Here is a 16,762-nt window from a genome sequence, read left to right on the forward strand (position 1 = left end):
CAGTCCGACGCTGTCAAAAGTTGCTTGTGGGGTTTTCTGACAGCGGACCGTGGAAGTGATCACGAGAGGCATCGTTCATTTACTAAAGACTCACATAAGCGTCGGCTGACTCGGGACCGTGATTAATTCAACTTTTAATCCTACACGGAACCTCTTTACATGGAGACACTGCAGCCTTCAGAGTACAATAGCAGACACAGATGGTAAGCAGAGTGTGTCACCTCTGAATGGCTCTATTATTTATTAAGGAGAGGGCTGGTATAATATTTAACCCCAGTGGTACGCTAATAATGATTAATATCAATTTAGTAATAATTAATAAGCATGAGAGAGAGAGAGAGAGAGAGAGAGAGAGAGAGAGAGAGAGAGAGAGAGAGTAAGCAAGAGAGTGAGCAAGCGAGACAGAGAGAGAGAGAGAGAGAGAGAGAGAGAGAGAGAGAGAGAGAGAGAGAGAACAGAGAGAGAGAGAGAGAGAGAGAGAGAGAGAGAGAGAGAGAGAGAGAGAGAGAGACAGAGAGAGACGGAGAGACAGAGAGAGTGAGTAAGCAAGAGAGTGAGCAAGCGAGACAGAGAGAGAGGGAGAGAGGGAGAGAGAGGATCAGACAGAGACAGACACGCACACAAACATACAGACAGAAAGAGGTAATACAGAAGGCTGGAGAATCTTACCACGGTGGAGAAAACAAGGCGCTGGTCTTTCTCTTGTAGCAGCAACAGAACATCAGTCAAGAGGACGGCCAAGATGTCTGGAGGAATAGACAACAGCAGAGATTGAAAACAGTATAGACAGACAGATACAGGCAGTATTTTTTGATACCACGGCTTGTCAAATTGGTATTTCTTCTCTGATTCCCCCCCTTCTGTTCCCTATTATGGCAGGAAATGTGTGTGTGTGCGCGCGCACGCATGTGTGCCTGTGTGTGTGTGTGTGTGTGTGTGTGTGCGTGCATACGTATGTGTGTGTGTGCGCGTGTGTGCATGCGTGTGTACGCATGTTTAGTGGGCACAGACAGTGTGTGCAGCGCGCCTCAGACTCACATCCTGCAAGAGGTTATACGATAGCTCAGTGCAGCTGTGTGTGTACTGTAAGACGATGTGAGGTTGATGATATACGGAGAACATAAATAGGAGACTCGGCGCATGCCGCCAGCTTTACGAGCAAACCTATCTGTTTATATTCAGCACACTGGCTGCATTATATACGTCTGTGTGTGTAGATGTATGCTCTTGTCTACCGCTTTTTTTAGGCGCCCGGAAACAACTTTCCAGTTAGGATGTCTGTGCCCTCGCGCAGCTTATGGGCGCGTCTGTGTTGGCAGTGGGTGTTGAATTATGCGTTATTGCTGTAGCTATTCTTTAATACGACCCACATTGCTTTGATTGCCTCTCTACTCTCCCGTCCCCACTCAGCTGTATCCTTCTCAACACCTCCTAGGGCTCCCAAACAAGGGGGGCTGTAGTGCCCCCGTTGAGAAACACTAGTCCAGGGGTATTCAACTAGAAACTGAGAAGGTCCACTCTCCAAATTTTCAATGTTTCCAGGGTCCGAAAAAGTCAGTACGGACCAATGCAGAACATAGCCTCACTCACTGGTCGCACTGGCCTCTTGTTCACTCACTGAGTAGTCATAGTGATGATACTTTTATTAGGGGCCAAGCAGCGAAGCTGGCGAAGGCCCCTATAGAGTTAGTAGGTTTTCTTCATTATTATTATTCTCTAGTCACCATTCCTATCCCTCTGCAAGTCTATGGCAGCCCATAGAACCGTAGGCAGGAAAATGCTGTAAATTGGCACACACATTCGGGGCAGTCTCAGCATTACCCACAGCAATTTATAGGACCCCAGCCCCAACGCTCTAGCGCCACCAGCAGGTCAAAGTTGCAGGTACATTTCTGCTTGTAACTTTTGAACCGCTGGGCCAATTTTCATAAACTTGGTATCCCTGGAATCCTTGAGTCAAGACGAATCCAACGCACCACATGACGTCATTTTCCGCCAGGATAGTTTTCCCGCCATTTTGAATTTTGTAAAATTCAATAAAAATGTTAATTTTCCCGCAATTTTTGACCAATTCACCCGAAACTCGGTATATAGTATCTCTGGACTGAGCTACACATGGGGTCTCAAGGAATATTGGATATCTTTTATCGCTCAGCCGTGACAGCCAATCAAAATTGTCGTAAAAGTGGTGAAACAGGAAGTGAAGTCATATCTCAGCAACCATTTGTTGAATTAGGCTGGGATTTTGTACACACATAGTAGTCCATCCCATGACCTACCACTAAAAAAATCAAATCCCCAGCTCAAACTCTGTAGCGCCACCAGCAGGTCAAAGTTTTATCTACATTTTTGCCTGTAGCTTTTGAACCATACTCCCAATTTTCAAAATATTGGTACACAGGTCATCTTCACACTATGTTGCACCCTGGTATGGATTTTCGTAACGATTGAAAAAACTATCAGCTCACAGCAGCCATTCAAAATTGTGGAAAGAATGGAGGGATTTTTTCTCATCTCTCTGTCCCCTCTGCCCCCCTTGCGCACGTTCACTGACACCATTCTCGGCAGGGGGTCTCTGGACACACAAACCCCACTGCCCCAGCCCCTGCACCCCCCCTCACACACACACAGACAGGGGGAGAGGGAGAGGGAGAGGGAGGGGGGACAGGGAGAGGGACAGACAGGGAGAGAGGGAGGAAGGGAGGGAGGGAGGGAGAGAGAGAGAGAGAGAGACCATTGTTGTTCACAGGCCCTGCCGTGGCCAACTGGTAGGGCACTCGTCTATCATGCGGCTGACCCGGGTTTGATTCCCAGCCCAGGTCCTTTGCCAACCCTCCCCGTCTCTATCCCCATTTTTCCTGTCAACCTGTCACACTGTCCTGTCAAATAAAGACAAACCCCCCCCCTCCCCCCAAAAAAAACAATCAAGGGCAGCACAATTGTATTTTCTTGCATTAGGAAGAAATTCAATATTATATGTGTAATAAAACAGATTACATACACGTTGTAAAAATTAAAGCAGTATTTACAGATTGAATGCAGTTATATGAAACTAGTTTTCCTGCCAATTTTGTCAGATTTTCACAAGACTTGGTACAGATGATCTCTGGACTACTGTGCAAAGACTCCTTAAAGGAATTACATTTCGTACTGCTTGGCCATGACAGCCAATCAAACGTGTCTGAAAAGCTGCATAACAGGAAGTCAGCTTATATCTCGTCAGCTTATATCTCGGATTCAAACCAGAGGGGGTTCTCTCACGGAACTAGCCACTACAGATGGTGTAACTTCAATCTGCTCATTACCGTGCCGGGCCGCGACAGCGTACCGTGATCATTACACCCTGTGGCCATTCGGAATGCGGGGGGCAGTATAGCACCGCTTTTGCAGAGCAGCGTCTGCCTGTGTCTGTTTGTGCTTCCGTCCTTGCCCGTCCCCCAGTTTTAGTAGTAGTAGAAATACAGTCAGCAAATTGCATGTTTTATTTAGCATTGGGCATTTGATAGGGCATTTGATAATAACACAAGTGTGAGCCCTAAACAAGACCACAACCACAATAACCCAATTTAGGACCATAGGCCTATTCAACCGTTTCCACAACCTCACTGATCACAGTTGCTTCATCTGTAATGCCAGGGCTAAGAATAACGAAAATAGCAAAACAGAGTAGGCTAATAAACCGTAATGGAGAGACTGAGGAGACATGAAATCAAGCGGCGGAGTTCGGACCATTTTGAGTGGACCGATGTCGCTTAAGTGTAGCCCTATCAAGCAAGCCTGTCTGTCTCATTTGTGCGATGAGCACAAAAACACAAATTGAACCACTCGTATAGTGTGAGTCAAACAGACATGAACAACATTGTAGCCTAATGAAGTAGTGCCCCGTCATGTCAGCATGAGAGAGGTGATTTTACATTTGGCGACGACATTCCGTCTTTAAAACTGGCGCATGCCGCTTCCCCTATTGCAGGTTATTACCTGATCTACACTGTCGTTACCACAAAAAACAAGGTAGCACAACTTAATACTATTACTAGCCTATATATCTGGTAGCCTAAATAGTAGGTTGAAGACGGGGGTATTATTGGTGCACTGGGGTTTTTTTTGCGAAGCAGAGTAATCTGCTTCAGTGTAGCTCATTGTATGTTGATCCCTCCCTCAGTTTTAGGCTACAAGTGGAAAGAGTCAGCCAATTGCGCACGTAACATTGGGTATTTGATAATAACACAAGCGTGATCCCTAAACAAGACCGCCAGTCGACGGTGTTTTGTTTTCATTATTCTGTCCTGCATTCACCGTCTCAATTCCGCTCCTAACTTATAGGCTAAGTGATGTCTGTTAATTATTTCTGCACTACCTATTCAAGTCAGGAACGGATATCCTCAGGATAGCCTACGGACTAATAGGTTGAAGACGTTTTTTTTGTATTGGTGCTTGTGAACATTTCATCCTTTCAATGCGCTGTTGTGCGCGATCGACGGGATTCCGGTTAACTGGGGATGTGATGCACACATGACAATACATCTGTTACACCAGGTGTGGCTAATCATCTGTGATTAGGACTGCAAATTCAGTTGCTTCGGTGGAGATGCGAACCAACAGTAGGCTATGACTGGGGAACTATGACTCCTTCGGAGGCTGGATAACCTGTCGCGCCACGACATGTCACAAAAGGCTGTGCAGTCCCGTGCACTGCACTGCACTGCTGTAACCCACCCATCCCCCACAGACAAACATTCATGTTCTGAAAAGTTCAACACGTTCTGAACATTTTAGCCGCTTTGCATTAAGTTTTCGAGCAGACACTTGTCCACGGTGACGCAACATCGAAAGTGAAACGCAGAGACTGTTCACAAATAACTGAATAAAGATTTCATTAAAAAAAAAACCCACAGCATTTCTATGAAAATTTGCTGGGTGACCACACTGCCTATGCCTATCCAGATGCACGTATAGCAACAATGAGAAAGAGAGGGAGAGAGGGAGAGACGGAGAGAGAGAGAGCGATTAGCGCGTATCTCTGTGTGTGTGTGTGTGTGTGTGTGTGTGTGTGTGTGTGTGTGTGTGTGTGTGTGTGTGTGTGTGTGTGTGTGTGTGTGTGTGTGTGTCGGGGAACATTTGAAGTGAAAAAAAACACCCTCCCCCACTTCAGCATCAGATGTTGGTGGTCTACAAGTCAATATGTTTACCCGACTATCTTGTAGCCCAGTCATGAAGTTCATAAAGCCATCGGTAGCCTATAGGCCAAGATATCCAAAATCCCTCCGCAAATTTCTGCATTGCCTGAGTTCATAGGCTAAAACAACTTTATTTAGGCCTAACTTATTTAGCTTACTTTATTAGCCTTATTTAGGCCTATTATCGTATTTAGGCTTTAACGTGGGCCTATTTTACAAAATAGGCTATCGAAAGAAGGAAAAGACACGACAGACAAGTTGAGGCTTACTGATCGTAGCCTATTAGGCCTACAGCAAATCGAACATGCGCTTTATGAACACACTAGCCTGAGGGCAAACATCTTCTTGGCACTATTGAGATAACCAGGCCATGCCATGAATTCAACTACCTGGGCCCACACTAAAATACTGACAGACTACAATTGCTTGGATCTTCAGTGGGTTTCGTGGGTCCGGGGGGATGGGTGGTGATGGCACGCTTGATGTATTTTCCCCCACCCCATGCATGCACGCGGACACACAGGGTCGGGACATTCACCCAATGAATGACTGAGTGCGGCTAAATATGCCTGTTGCATATCGTAGCCTAATTATTCACACATCACGTCAAGTCACAAATTAGTAGTCTCTTGCAGTTGACCTATGCCAAATTAACGTCCTCCCTGTAAGGCTGCACTAATTCAAACAGGTAGAGGAGTCGGCTTAGCCTATAGCCAAAGTCTATAAAATGTAGCCTATTTTTTGTAATTTCCAATTATCTAGGCTATGTTTACGATAATGATTTGTTGCGCTACGACGGTGCTCAAGACAAGTTGGAACATAGTCATCTCAAGTGCTCCCATTTTATTTTGATCCTGCTTTAAGTCAATGGGCGAGAGGGACGGATGAAACGGGTGTTTCATTCGTCCCGACAGTGTCTACTGACACTAAAATCCCTTTTGCCTGTAAACCTGACAACTTTGACTTTTCATACTTTCGGATATGTTAAAGTTTTCGAGTAAATCGCAGTGTTTCATTCGTCCCGAGTTTCATGAGTCCCTGCTCTCCCCTACTGCCTAAACTGTTACAGTTTAAATGCGTCCTCTCCAAACTGTGTGTGTGTGTGTGTGTGGGCGAGAGAGGGAGAGAGAGAGAGCGAGGGAGAGAGGCGCTTAATTCCCCGCAGAAAGAGCAAGGCGATGTCTCCAAATATTAGACAAATGCATCTTATTTTAGTTAAGTAGACATCAGGGATGTATTTTGCTTAATAGCAACGCCGACCTGATTGGTTCATATTGCTCTGAATAGCCACAGAAGGCTAGGCTATATTTTAATGGGTTTACGCGCGCGAGGTCATCTAACTGTGGTCACAGTCGCCAGGTGCTATTATGAGAGGAAAACTATAGCACGTTGGCAAACATTAAAGTCAGTTTAAGCCATGCATATGATGAACCAGTTTTCTTGTTTGAAAAAACACACTTCCCGGTGCGCAAGGTGCATGCATTTCTGACTGACCCAGATGAAATCGCATGAGGAACTCCATGATTATGAGATGACATTGCATAGGCCTATATTTCCCAGCATATATTTCCCCCCCCCCCCTCTCTCTCTCTCTCTCCAAACCCAGTTGTACTTGGACTCACTTTTAACACCGCTGGCCTTGAATCGCAGCACACATTGCAGTGAGCCGTGCCGTGTGCGAGTGCTGAGCAACTTCACCCCTAACGTTTAACCTAGACTAGCGAGTGCAGTGTTGTAAATCACGTGGAATAAGTGCAGCGATTACCTGCGTAGCCTACTTAATTATGGAAGTGAGTGTCATTTGGACTGCCTATGGAATCAAGCCTACTGTCACCAAGCTCTTCCTGTCTCCCCAGCCTCGCAATGGATGGACACCTGGCCACCGCTCCTCCGCCTCCTTCGGAACGGATGACTGTGGGGGGGATCTCCAAGGAAATTTGGAATTTCGGACTTGTATAGATTTGGGGTGCCCCGGGACTCTTTTAGATTTCTGTTAGTTAATAAATATTATTTTAAAACTCAATATTTGTGTCTTGGCGTATTTGTGGTGTAGCCTAGGCCTACAGTACTCTCCAGGGTATTTGGTAACAAGGAGAGGTGTCGCTGGAAAAATGCGCACTTTCTCACCTGCGACACATAACCCGACAGTTGGTTACACTTAATTTGAGCACGAAAACAGCAATATCAGTCGCTTGCTAATTTTTGCCAATGTGACAACATTCAATTCATTAGGGAAGTGTAGGTTAGGTTATCGCCCCAGCTGTTGGCGATGTGAGATAAATAGCCAACGCTTACACGCTCAAACGAAGCGCTGTTAGGTTACTGCGGTGAGGTGTATTGCACTCTCAGTAATTTTTACCAAACGAAAAAGTATCCACATCCAGACAACAAGTCTGAAGTTGCAATATTAGACGTTTCAAATCTTGCGATGCGATAATCGGTATGGCTTCTGGCTACACTCAATTTACATTTTGTCAGAGCTTGCACATTAATGCAATTCATCCGATCATCATTTTAAAAAAAAAGAAAATTCATTACATTATTTAGGCTATTCTTTTTATGACTCTTCCTACTTCCTGGAGGTGTTCTCACACAATTTATAGGCATGTTGTTATCCGCTGAATCGGTGCGTGCTGGTGAATATGAGCATATATTAATATGCCGTCAGCATCGTCTAAAACATTCCAAGCGCTCCCAAGTGCCACCCGGCGGTTGTTTGGGCACACACTGCAGCTAGGCCCGGTACGTACCGAGGTGGATGACGTGGCATTACCTCGGTAAAGGGTGTGCATTGTAGGGGGACCGACTGTAGTAGCCACAACTGTCTAACTCTAACCCAAAACCAAGTGAAAAATGAATTGGTGTCAATGGAGTTTTCTACTACTACAATGTTTGTCTCGTTGTATAATGCTTTGCCCTGAAATATTAATATTCAGATCAAGGCTAGGAATAATAATGCCTCATTTAAGTATCGTCTCGTTTTTTTTGGCAACTAGATTATTATGTACTGGGTCACAGAGCTCAATTCATGAGCCCAAACCCATAAACATTAACGGAATGCTAGCGAGTAAAAGTCGAAATCTTCAGCCCTGCTGGAAAACCAAACACCTAAAAAAATTGTCAATACATACCTATATATAACACCACCCATAATTCTTACCAAGAATATTTTGTTGATGACATTTGTGACTGGAAATTGCAGTAGCAATTATTTTGCATTTAGCCTAACCCTATGCGCTCCCTTTTTCATTCCATACATTTTCGACTCTGTTTACACTTGCCAGCGTTCGCCACCTAGTGGACACCCAGGAACTGCAAAGCTAACTGGCTACAATCGCAACCAATCAGACTGAAGATTCTACTCTATTCTAATGTCTCTGTTCAAACTAAACTTGGTTCACATGATCACCTTCCCCTCCAAAGATTGCACACCAACATTGGTGAGATTTGGCCTAAAGGGGGCGCTGCAGTTAATTTTGTTGCAGTGGCAACTTGGGCAAGTTTACTGCTTGGCCCCGCATTGCTGCTTGCAGCTATATTTTGTCATAAAATTGGGTTCGCGGAAATACACCAAGAGATCACATGGCAGTGATATCTTGTTTGACACACAAAGAAAATAAAATAAAAATAATTGTAATACATGCATTATATACTGTAGAGAGATTTTGTTTCGGTCCGGATGACATTGCGTTTGGGTCCACGTCCGGACCTGAGTCGGCCAGTTGAGTATATCTGCACTAGTGTATACCTTTCAGTCTGCCATAGGCTGCCTTCCAGTTGACGGTTCCCTGCATTGTATGTGTCTAGTGTGTGTGTGTGTGTGTGTGTGTATGTCTATACCTTTGAGTCTGCCGGAGGCGGCCTTCCAGTTGACGGTGCCGCGTATAGTCTAGTGTGTGTGTGTGTGTGTGTGTGTGTGTGTGTGTGTGTGTGTGTGTGTGTGTGTGTGTGTGTGTGTGTGCGCGTGCCTGCGTGCGCATGTCTATACCTTTGAGTCTGCCGGAGGCGGCCTTCCAGTTGACGGTGCCGTGGTGCAGCAGCTTGCGGCGTCCCTGGCACAGGTCCTCGCGGCGGAACACGCGGCCGTCCTTGATCTTGCCGTGCGACTTGGGCTCCAGCTTGGCGGCGATGTCCCGCAGGCGCGAGGCCTTCTCGTAGTCGTTCACCTGCGTGTCCACCTGCGTGATCACCTCCTTGATGAGGCCCAGCGCACGCGTCAGATCCTCATGCTCCTCCGAGCCCGCTGCGGATGGACAGGGCATATGCACACATTACATCACATCACATTCAGGGCTTTCTTCACCACCAGCCAAAATGGCTAGAAGATGTGAATCTTACTACCCAGACACATACTCACTAATGGGTCAAGTGGGTAAGCTGGTCTTTTCCACCAGCCAAATTGAAATTTCACCAGAATTTTGGCTGTTGTTAATTTGATTGATTACTTTGTACAGTATTACACTCTGCTGACGCGTTCATCCAAAAGCAACTTACAGGTATTGGCTACAGTCCCTGGAGCAGTGTGGGAATAGGTGCCTTCCTTGCTCAAGGGCCATTCAGTCATAAAGGGAGCAAGGGATTGGTAAGGGTGGGGGATTGAACCTGCAAGCCCTGTGATCTACAGTCTAACTCCCTAAACATTACAGCATGGCTGCCCAACACGGACACAGACACACACCCACGCACACATTCAGATACAGCACACTTATCTTCATGCTTACTTATAACACAACCACACATTCACGCACGCACACAAATTCAATTACACGCATTCAGATAGGGCACATTTATCTACATGCAATTGAAGTGAGGTCATACTGTAACTAACGTAGCCACACGTGCCTGCTCACATACAAACAGATAATCAAATTACACGCATTCAGATACGGCATATTTGTCTACCTGCTTATCCTATGTAGTAGAATAAATCTAGAGTGGTGGGTTTCCAGAGGGCTTTGGTAGGGGTAAGGGGGATTGGGGACGAGGTTAACGTAGTAGGGGGAGGTTTACATGAAGCACTTCATTTCCTTCCGAATAAACATATGGGGATCAGAAAGTATTTGGATTGGACATAAGATACACAGCCTCCATGACGATACGATTCGATAACGATTTTTTAAAGGCAAGCGATTCGATAAAACTAGAAAAAAAACCTATGACTGCGCAAACATTCGCACACAAGCTTCACGTCAGTGAGCCAGTACAGAGTGCTCATGAGGAGTGAGGACTGACCCAAATGGTTTAGTGCAGCAGTGAGTCATCCAGCGGTAACCCTCCTAGCAAGGTCTCAAGGGCTTACAGCTTATGGGAAAATAAAGCTCATCTAGTAGCTTTAAGCACTTGCTCTGAGCCAACATACTGTACGAGTGGCTACACCATACCATGGCCTGCTTTGTGGAATACTCACTGGTAAACAATCTACTGCAAAAACAAAATGCAACTCTGGGTGCTTGTAATAAATAAACAAACAAGCAAATTAATTAACTTAAATAAATATTCTAACCTCGTTCCCGTTTCTCGAAAGCATCGTTGCTAACCAGTTAGCAACTTAGTAGGTTTCCAATTGCGTTGCAACCAAGTAAGTTGCTAACTGAGTTAGCAACGATGTTATCGAGAAATGCACCCCAGACCCCCAAAAGGTTGCCTTACAATGGAGCTTATCCTGCTACATACTACATACCAATACGCACTAATCTTGATGGATTGCAACAATGAAGAGAAGTTTCCATTACTGGCAAAGTTTGTAATGCAGATGAATGGGCTTTGGTTAGGGACTGCATTACCTTCCGTGTTGTGCAGAATGCGCTCCACCAGCACAGGGTACTTGGTGATGCGCTGCGTGACCAACAGAATGCATTCTGGGATGCCCAGCCGACGGACGATGGACAGGTTGCTGATTTTCTGCAAGACGAAAAGGGGAAGAGGCAGCAAGGTTACACCCAAACTCTGACATAACACCTCACAACCCCATCACGCAAGTAGACAGGAAATGAGTTTGCTGACTGCACAAGACACTGAACAAGACCACAAAAACCATATGGTATGGTGCAGTAAGAAAAAAAAGGGTCAGACTGAATTCTTCTTTCTATTTTAGTATATCCTTGTCCTTGCCTTCCACTATTACTATTACTACTAATAAAACTACTACTATTACTAGCCATGAATATGTTGCCTTATTATAGCTGCAAATTATGTTCCTAAAATAAAACACTTCTGCAACTTACACCACCAGGTTTGGTGATTCGGCCACCACAACAACAGGTGGTGCTATTGATATACTGAGGGGTGAAAAGGCTGTGAATTAAACGTAAGGGCTGTTTATTTTTCTGGGAACTACACCACCTCTCACATGTCTGGTATTTCTCAAAGTGAAGTGTCCTAGCCTTGCTAAGACAAGTAACGCTCAATTTTCACAGATTTCACCACGGAGTATCCAATTAATTACACTACTTGTTACTGGACACTCCGGGTGAAATCCGTGAAAAATGGATGTTACTTGTCCTAGCTAGGGTAGGACACTTCATCTTGAGAAATACCATCAGTATGATGCTACTAGCCACTTTAAACTCAAGTCTGTGTTATCTCTTTGGTCTGTCTGTGTACTTCAGTGAGTTTACGCAGGTGTCTTAACGGCATAGGAGTCTCCCAGCTGTTATTAGTACATTATATATACTTTTATACATTGCGGCGCATGCTCTTTTAAAGGAGATGCTTTAAATCTCATGGTACCGTGACCATGACGACAATAAAGGCTTTGTGTTGTGCTCTTGATTGTCTTGATTGTCCCTACGCCTGACGAAGACCAGACTGGTCGAAACGTTGTGTGTAATAAACTGGGAGCAGCAGCAGTGTGCGGACCTTCTCCTTTTGTTTGATCGTGTTTAGTCCGGCACCTGTCTTAGCTGGATGTGCACGCACTCCAAACGCTACATGTGTTCTTGCTGGTCCTCACCCGTATCTGGCTCTGGAACTTCTTGTTGGTCTGCAGCTGCTCCTTGTAGAAGCTGACGGCCTCGCTGTGGCGGCTGCAGAAGTCTCCATAGCACTCCTTCATCCTCTCCCCACTCTCCCCAGAGAACTGCACATGAACAACAACAAATACATGCACAAGCTTGAAGCCAGCAGTGGGGGAATGGTGATGGTAATATCCCAGTCCAGTCTTGCTGCATCGAAGTGACTGATAACTAACACTCAGTCATCCTCTCCCCACCCTCCCCAGAGAACTAATAGAGAGCAGAGTAGAGTAACATTATTGATCCCCGAGGGGAAATTAGCTTACATAAATACTCATAATACCCACATGAAAATGTCAAGGCACATATAACACAGGTAATATAGTCAGGGAGGGAAAATAGAAACTACAGAAAAAAATAATAAGGCAATTGTGCGAAAAAAAAAATTCTGTGAGTTGAGGTAGACAAGAGATTAACATGACCAAGAATAAGTGGTCCCAGAGAACACGAACAAACACAAACACAAGCACAAGCTTGAAGCCAGCAATGGAGGAATGACGATGATGATGATGATGATGATGATAATATCCTTGCATGTCTTGCATCAAAGTGACTGACAACTGAACTGAAGATGGAAGGTGAGGAGAACTGTGATGTGGGGCAGGTGCTCAGATCAGGGTTATTTGAGCTTGTGTGTGTGTGTGTGTGTGTGTGTGTGTGTGTGTGTGTGTGTGTGTGTGTGTGTGTGTGTGTGTGTGTGTGTGTGTGTGTGTGTGTGTGTGTGTGTGTGTGTGTGTGTGTGTGTGAAAAAGTAATGTTCGTTTGAAGTGCCAACCTGTGCAAGACAGACAGAGAGAGAGAGAGAGAGACAGACACAGAGAGAGAGAGAGAGAGAGAGAGAGACGGTGAGAGAGAGAGAGAGATAGAGAGAGAGAGAGAGAGAGAGAGAGAGAGAGAGACAGAGACAGAGAGAGAGAGACAGAGACAGAGAGAGAGAGATAGAGAGACAGAGAGTGTGAGTAAGTACCTGCGACACGAGGATGTCTCCCACCCTGCGCATGGTGTAGTTCCGCTCACTGCCCGGCTGCATTGATTGGCTGCGGCGCTCCTTGAGGCGGGACAGGAAGTGAACGTGCAGCTCCAATAGGCTTTCGAGGCGAGGGAAGAGGCGGCGCTCCTGAGACTGCAGGGAGTCTCGCAGCTCGTGCAGGTAGACGCGCAGCATAGTCTTCAGCGTCCGCACGTGGTGAACCTCCGTCTGGATAAGCTCTGCACACACCGTAGGAGAGGACATACGCAAACAATAAACATAATGCATAGGCAAGATGTGTCACTAAAATATAAATATCAAGTATATACAGTATTTGCAAAACCAGTTCAATCTCATCATTTTACTGTTTTTCGTTGCCCTCTATTTATACTGAGTAGTAATGACAAAGTTGAATCTAAAAATAAACAGGAAAACAAGTAGGCAGCTATGTAACTACAAAGGAATAAATGGCAACAAGCACATAGGCAGATGCACAACAGTAACCAAGATGGGTAACTGAAAAAAGTGACTACGGCAAGAAGTGTGTAAGCAGATGACTCGATCGCCCCACCAGCACTACAACCACCACCACCACTGACAGCTTTGGCTGGGCCCAGGAGAAAGTCATCTGAAAGGACCCCCCAGTCCAATAGATACAATGTAATGAGGACCCAATTTTGGGTCCTCCTCTCACTCTGGGCCAGGGACAACTATCCCCTTTGTCCCCCCTGTCGGCACCCCTGACCACCACCCACCCACCAACCATTCATTACTCAACGGACACAGACACACACAAAATGCAGACAATCCGGCACTATGAACATACACATTTGCAAATAAAAACATATGCAAATCAATACCAACGGATACAAAAACAAAACTCTAACACACACACATGCACTACACACTACACAACTCAACAACACACACATGCACTACACACTACACAACTCAACAACACACACATGCACTACACACTTGTTTGCAATAAAACCCAACTGCCACTTGACTCCACTTTACATGTCAATTTGCACCGCTGAAATGGTGACTCTCTGGCCCATTTATAATATGTGTGCAGCAGGTAGGGAACACGATGCAGTTACAGCCGAAATTAAGTAACCAACAGATAACAACAGGGCTCTAAATTGACTTTTTCATCACCAGCCAAAATGGCTAGAAGATGTTAATCTTATTAGCCAAAGACACACTCACTAATGGGTCAAAGTGGCTAGTAAGTCTTTTCAGCCGAACTGAATTTTCACCAGCATTTGGCTGGTTGGCTGGAGTCCTACAACTAACCAACAGATAACTACAAATAGGAAGAAAGGTAGGGAAAGAAGCAACTTATACCATATATGACATCCTGTCGTTTGAGCGTCTCCTTGGAATGTGCCTTGAGATAGGGCTGATCCACAACCTGACTCCACGACTCCTGCTCAAAGTCCTGGGCGTCAGCCTCCAGGTCCCCACGCACTGCGGCGTAATATGCATCTAGAGAGAGAGAGAGAGAGAGAGAGAGAGAGAGAGAGAGAGAGAGAGAGAGAGAGAGAGAGAGAGAGAGAGAGAGAGAGAGGGAGAGAGGGAGGGAGAGAGGGAGAGGGAGGGAGTGAGTGAGTGAGAGATGAAAAGTGAGAGAGGGTGGAGAGAGAGGATGGAGTATAAGAGAAAGAAGAAAAAGGACTAAATAAAATAATAAATAATATAATAATATAAATAATAAAGAATAAAAATAAAGAAATAAATAAAATAAAAAAGATAGGACACGCACCAGGTAAAACTAAGACAGTTACTTTAAGTCAGACATAGACATAGACATAGACAAACAGACTCCTCAGAGGATACTGAGGATGATGAGAGGGTGGGCTGGGGGCTACAGTGTCATCTCCCCTGTGGCCTGTGCTTCAACTGGGGAGCAGCAGGCAGCAGCTCGTTTGTCACGAGGTCCAGCGTGTTCTCTGGCCTGGCTTACCGTCTACGATGATGGAGTCGGTGGTGGAGGGGGCCAGGGAGACCGTGTCGTCGGCCAGGCGCTTAAGCCGGCCTGCATCCGCTTCGTCCATCTCTCCTGGAAGAGATCTGAGAAGAGCAAAGCCTTCAGCCAAACACGCACTTACACTAAGAAAGAGGGAGAGAAAAGCCCAGCACTGATGCTTATCTAACTACCCCCGCACCCTACCCTTACGCATAAGACATTCAACTAAAAACCCCAAATTCAACTGATGTCTAACCACAATCAAAATACACATTTGAACAGTTTCCATCATTTTCGTGGCTGGAATCAGTGTTAGTGACCTCCTATGAAGGGGACAGTGGATTGCCAGAGGGTTTGGGGGTGTGTGAAGGAATGGGTAGGGGTAAAGGTTGGGAATAAGGTTAAGGGTGCAGGAGAGGTTGATTAGAGGAATCAGGTTCCTACTAGGGGTGCAAATCACAGCCTCCACGACGATACAATTCAATAACAATTTTATAATTTTAGGGAGCAATTCGATTATTTACGATACTTTAAGAAAGCTCAACGATAAGATAAGTTTCGATTCAATGTTTTTTCAATTCCTTTTCAATTGCTATTATGTTCTTGAGGCTAGAGCATTGGGCAGGGGCCAGCGATTCGATTATTTTCTATACTTAAAAATGCTCCACAATACGATACAATTCCATTCGATCGTCGGCCGTAGGATCGATGCATCGATACATAATTATTTACACCCCCCTAGTTCCTACTCACCCTGAGCTGTTGCAGTGGCTGAGAGATGAGTTGCTGGTGGCGGCGGCAGCGGGTCCTCGCGGGGTGATGGTCATGCCTGTGGGGCGCGGGGGCCGGCACGAGCCATCGGCTGCCCAGGACTGCTGCTGCGACGACTGGGGAGGCGACTGGGACGTCTGCTGCTGGTAGTGGTGGTGGTGGTGATGGGATGTGGTCGTGGAGCTCGGATGGTCCTTGATGGCAGCTGGGGAGCGAGAGGAGGGCGAGTGAGAGGGTGAGGAGCGGGGCGAGCGCTGACGCTGGTGCTGATTCTGGTTCTGGTAGCGCTGCAGCCAGGAGGCGCCGATCGAGCCCAGCAGGCTGCAGCGGAGCAGGTTGCCGTGCAGCAGCATCCGCATGCCCAGTCGCCGCGACAACCCGCGGGATGCACGGGCGGCACGGCGCTGGGAGGCTCGGCTCCAACCGCCAAAGCTGCCACCACCAGGCGATAACTCCATGGGCAGGTAAAACGTCAACAATGACAGAACGAGAAAAATTCTGAGCGAAAAGATGCGCTTACAGACTGGGATGGGCAGTGGTCTTTTATAGCCACCCGCTCCCATACTCCCTCCCTAGCAGCTTCTTCTGGAAGATTCTCGATGTTTTCATAATTCACACTTTGACTCTCCTCCCACAACTCTCCCACTGGGTAGAGGTGATTGGCAAGGTAGGGGTTGGGAAAATCTCATCAGGGAAGGAGCGAGAAAGCGTGCGAGAGAGAAAGAGACAGAGAGAGAGAGAGAGAGAGAGAGAGAGACAGACAGACGGAGAGACAGACAGACAGAGATGGAGAGAGACACAACAGGGTCCTATCTAACACACTTGTGTATGGGATCAAGAAACCCTCTTCCCCACTTAA

At 46.1% G+C, this 16,762-nt stretch overlaps 1 protein-coding gene across 5 annotated transcripts in view; it reads right to left on the bottom strand.

The window, feature by feature from the left end:
* The window catches only part of arhgef18b (rho/rac guanine nucleotide exchange factor (GEF) 18b), an 88,423-nt gene that overhangs the window by 27,170 nt on the left and 44,491 nt on the right, over positions 1–16,762 (bottom strand). For all 5 annotated transcript variants that reach the window (XM_063201090.1, XM_063201091.1, XM_063201089.1 and 2 more), the window contains 8 exons: positions 15,886–16,108; positions 15,130–15,236; positions 14,511–14,651; positions 13,158–13,399; positions 12,130–12,255; positions 10,961–11,078; positions 9,166–9,420; positions 670–746 (listed from right to left, as the gene is read on the bottom strand). In XM_063201090.1, coding sequence (XP_063057160.1) covers positions 670–746; positions 9,166–9,420; positions 10,961–11,078; positions 12,130–12,255; positions 13,158–13,399; positions 14,511–14,651; positions 15,130–15,236; positions 15,886–16,108 — 1,289 coding nt within the window. The remainder of the gene's footprint in view (positions 1–669; positions 747–9,165; positions 9,421–10,960; positions 11,079–12,129; positions 12,256–13,157; positions 13,400–14,510; positions 14,652–15,129; positions 15,237–15,885; positions 16,109–16,762) is intronic.

Source organism: Engraulis encrasicolus, chromosome 6 (assembly GCF_034702125.1).
Source record: "Engraulis encrasicolus isolate BLACKSEA-1 chromosome 6, IST_EnEncr_1.0, whole genome shotgun sequence".
Classification (NCBI taxonomy): Eukaryota; Metazoa; Chordata; class Actinopteri; order Clupeiformes; family Engraulidae; genus Engraulis; species Engraulis encrasicolus.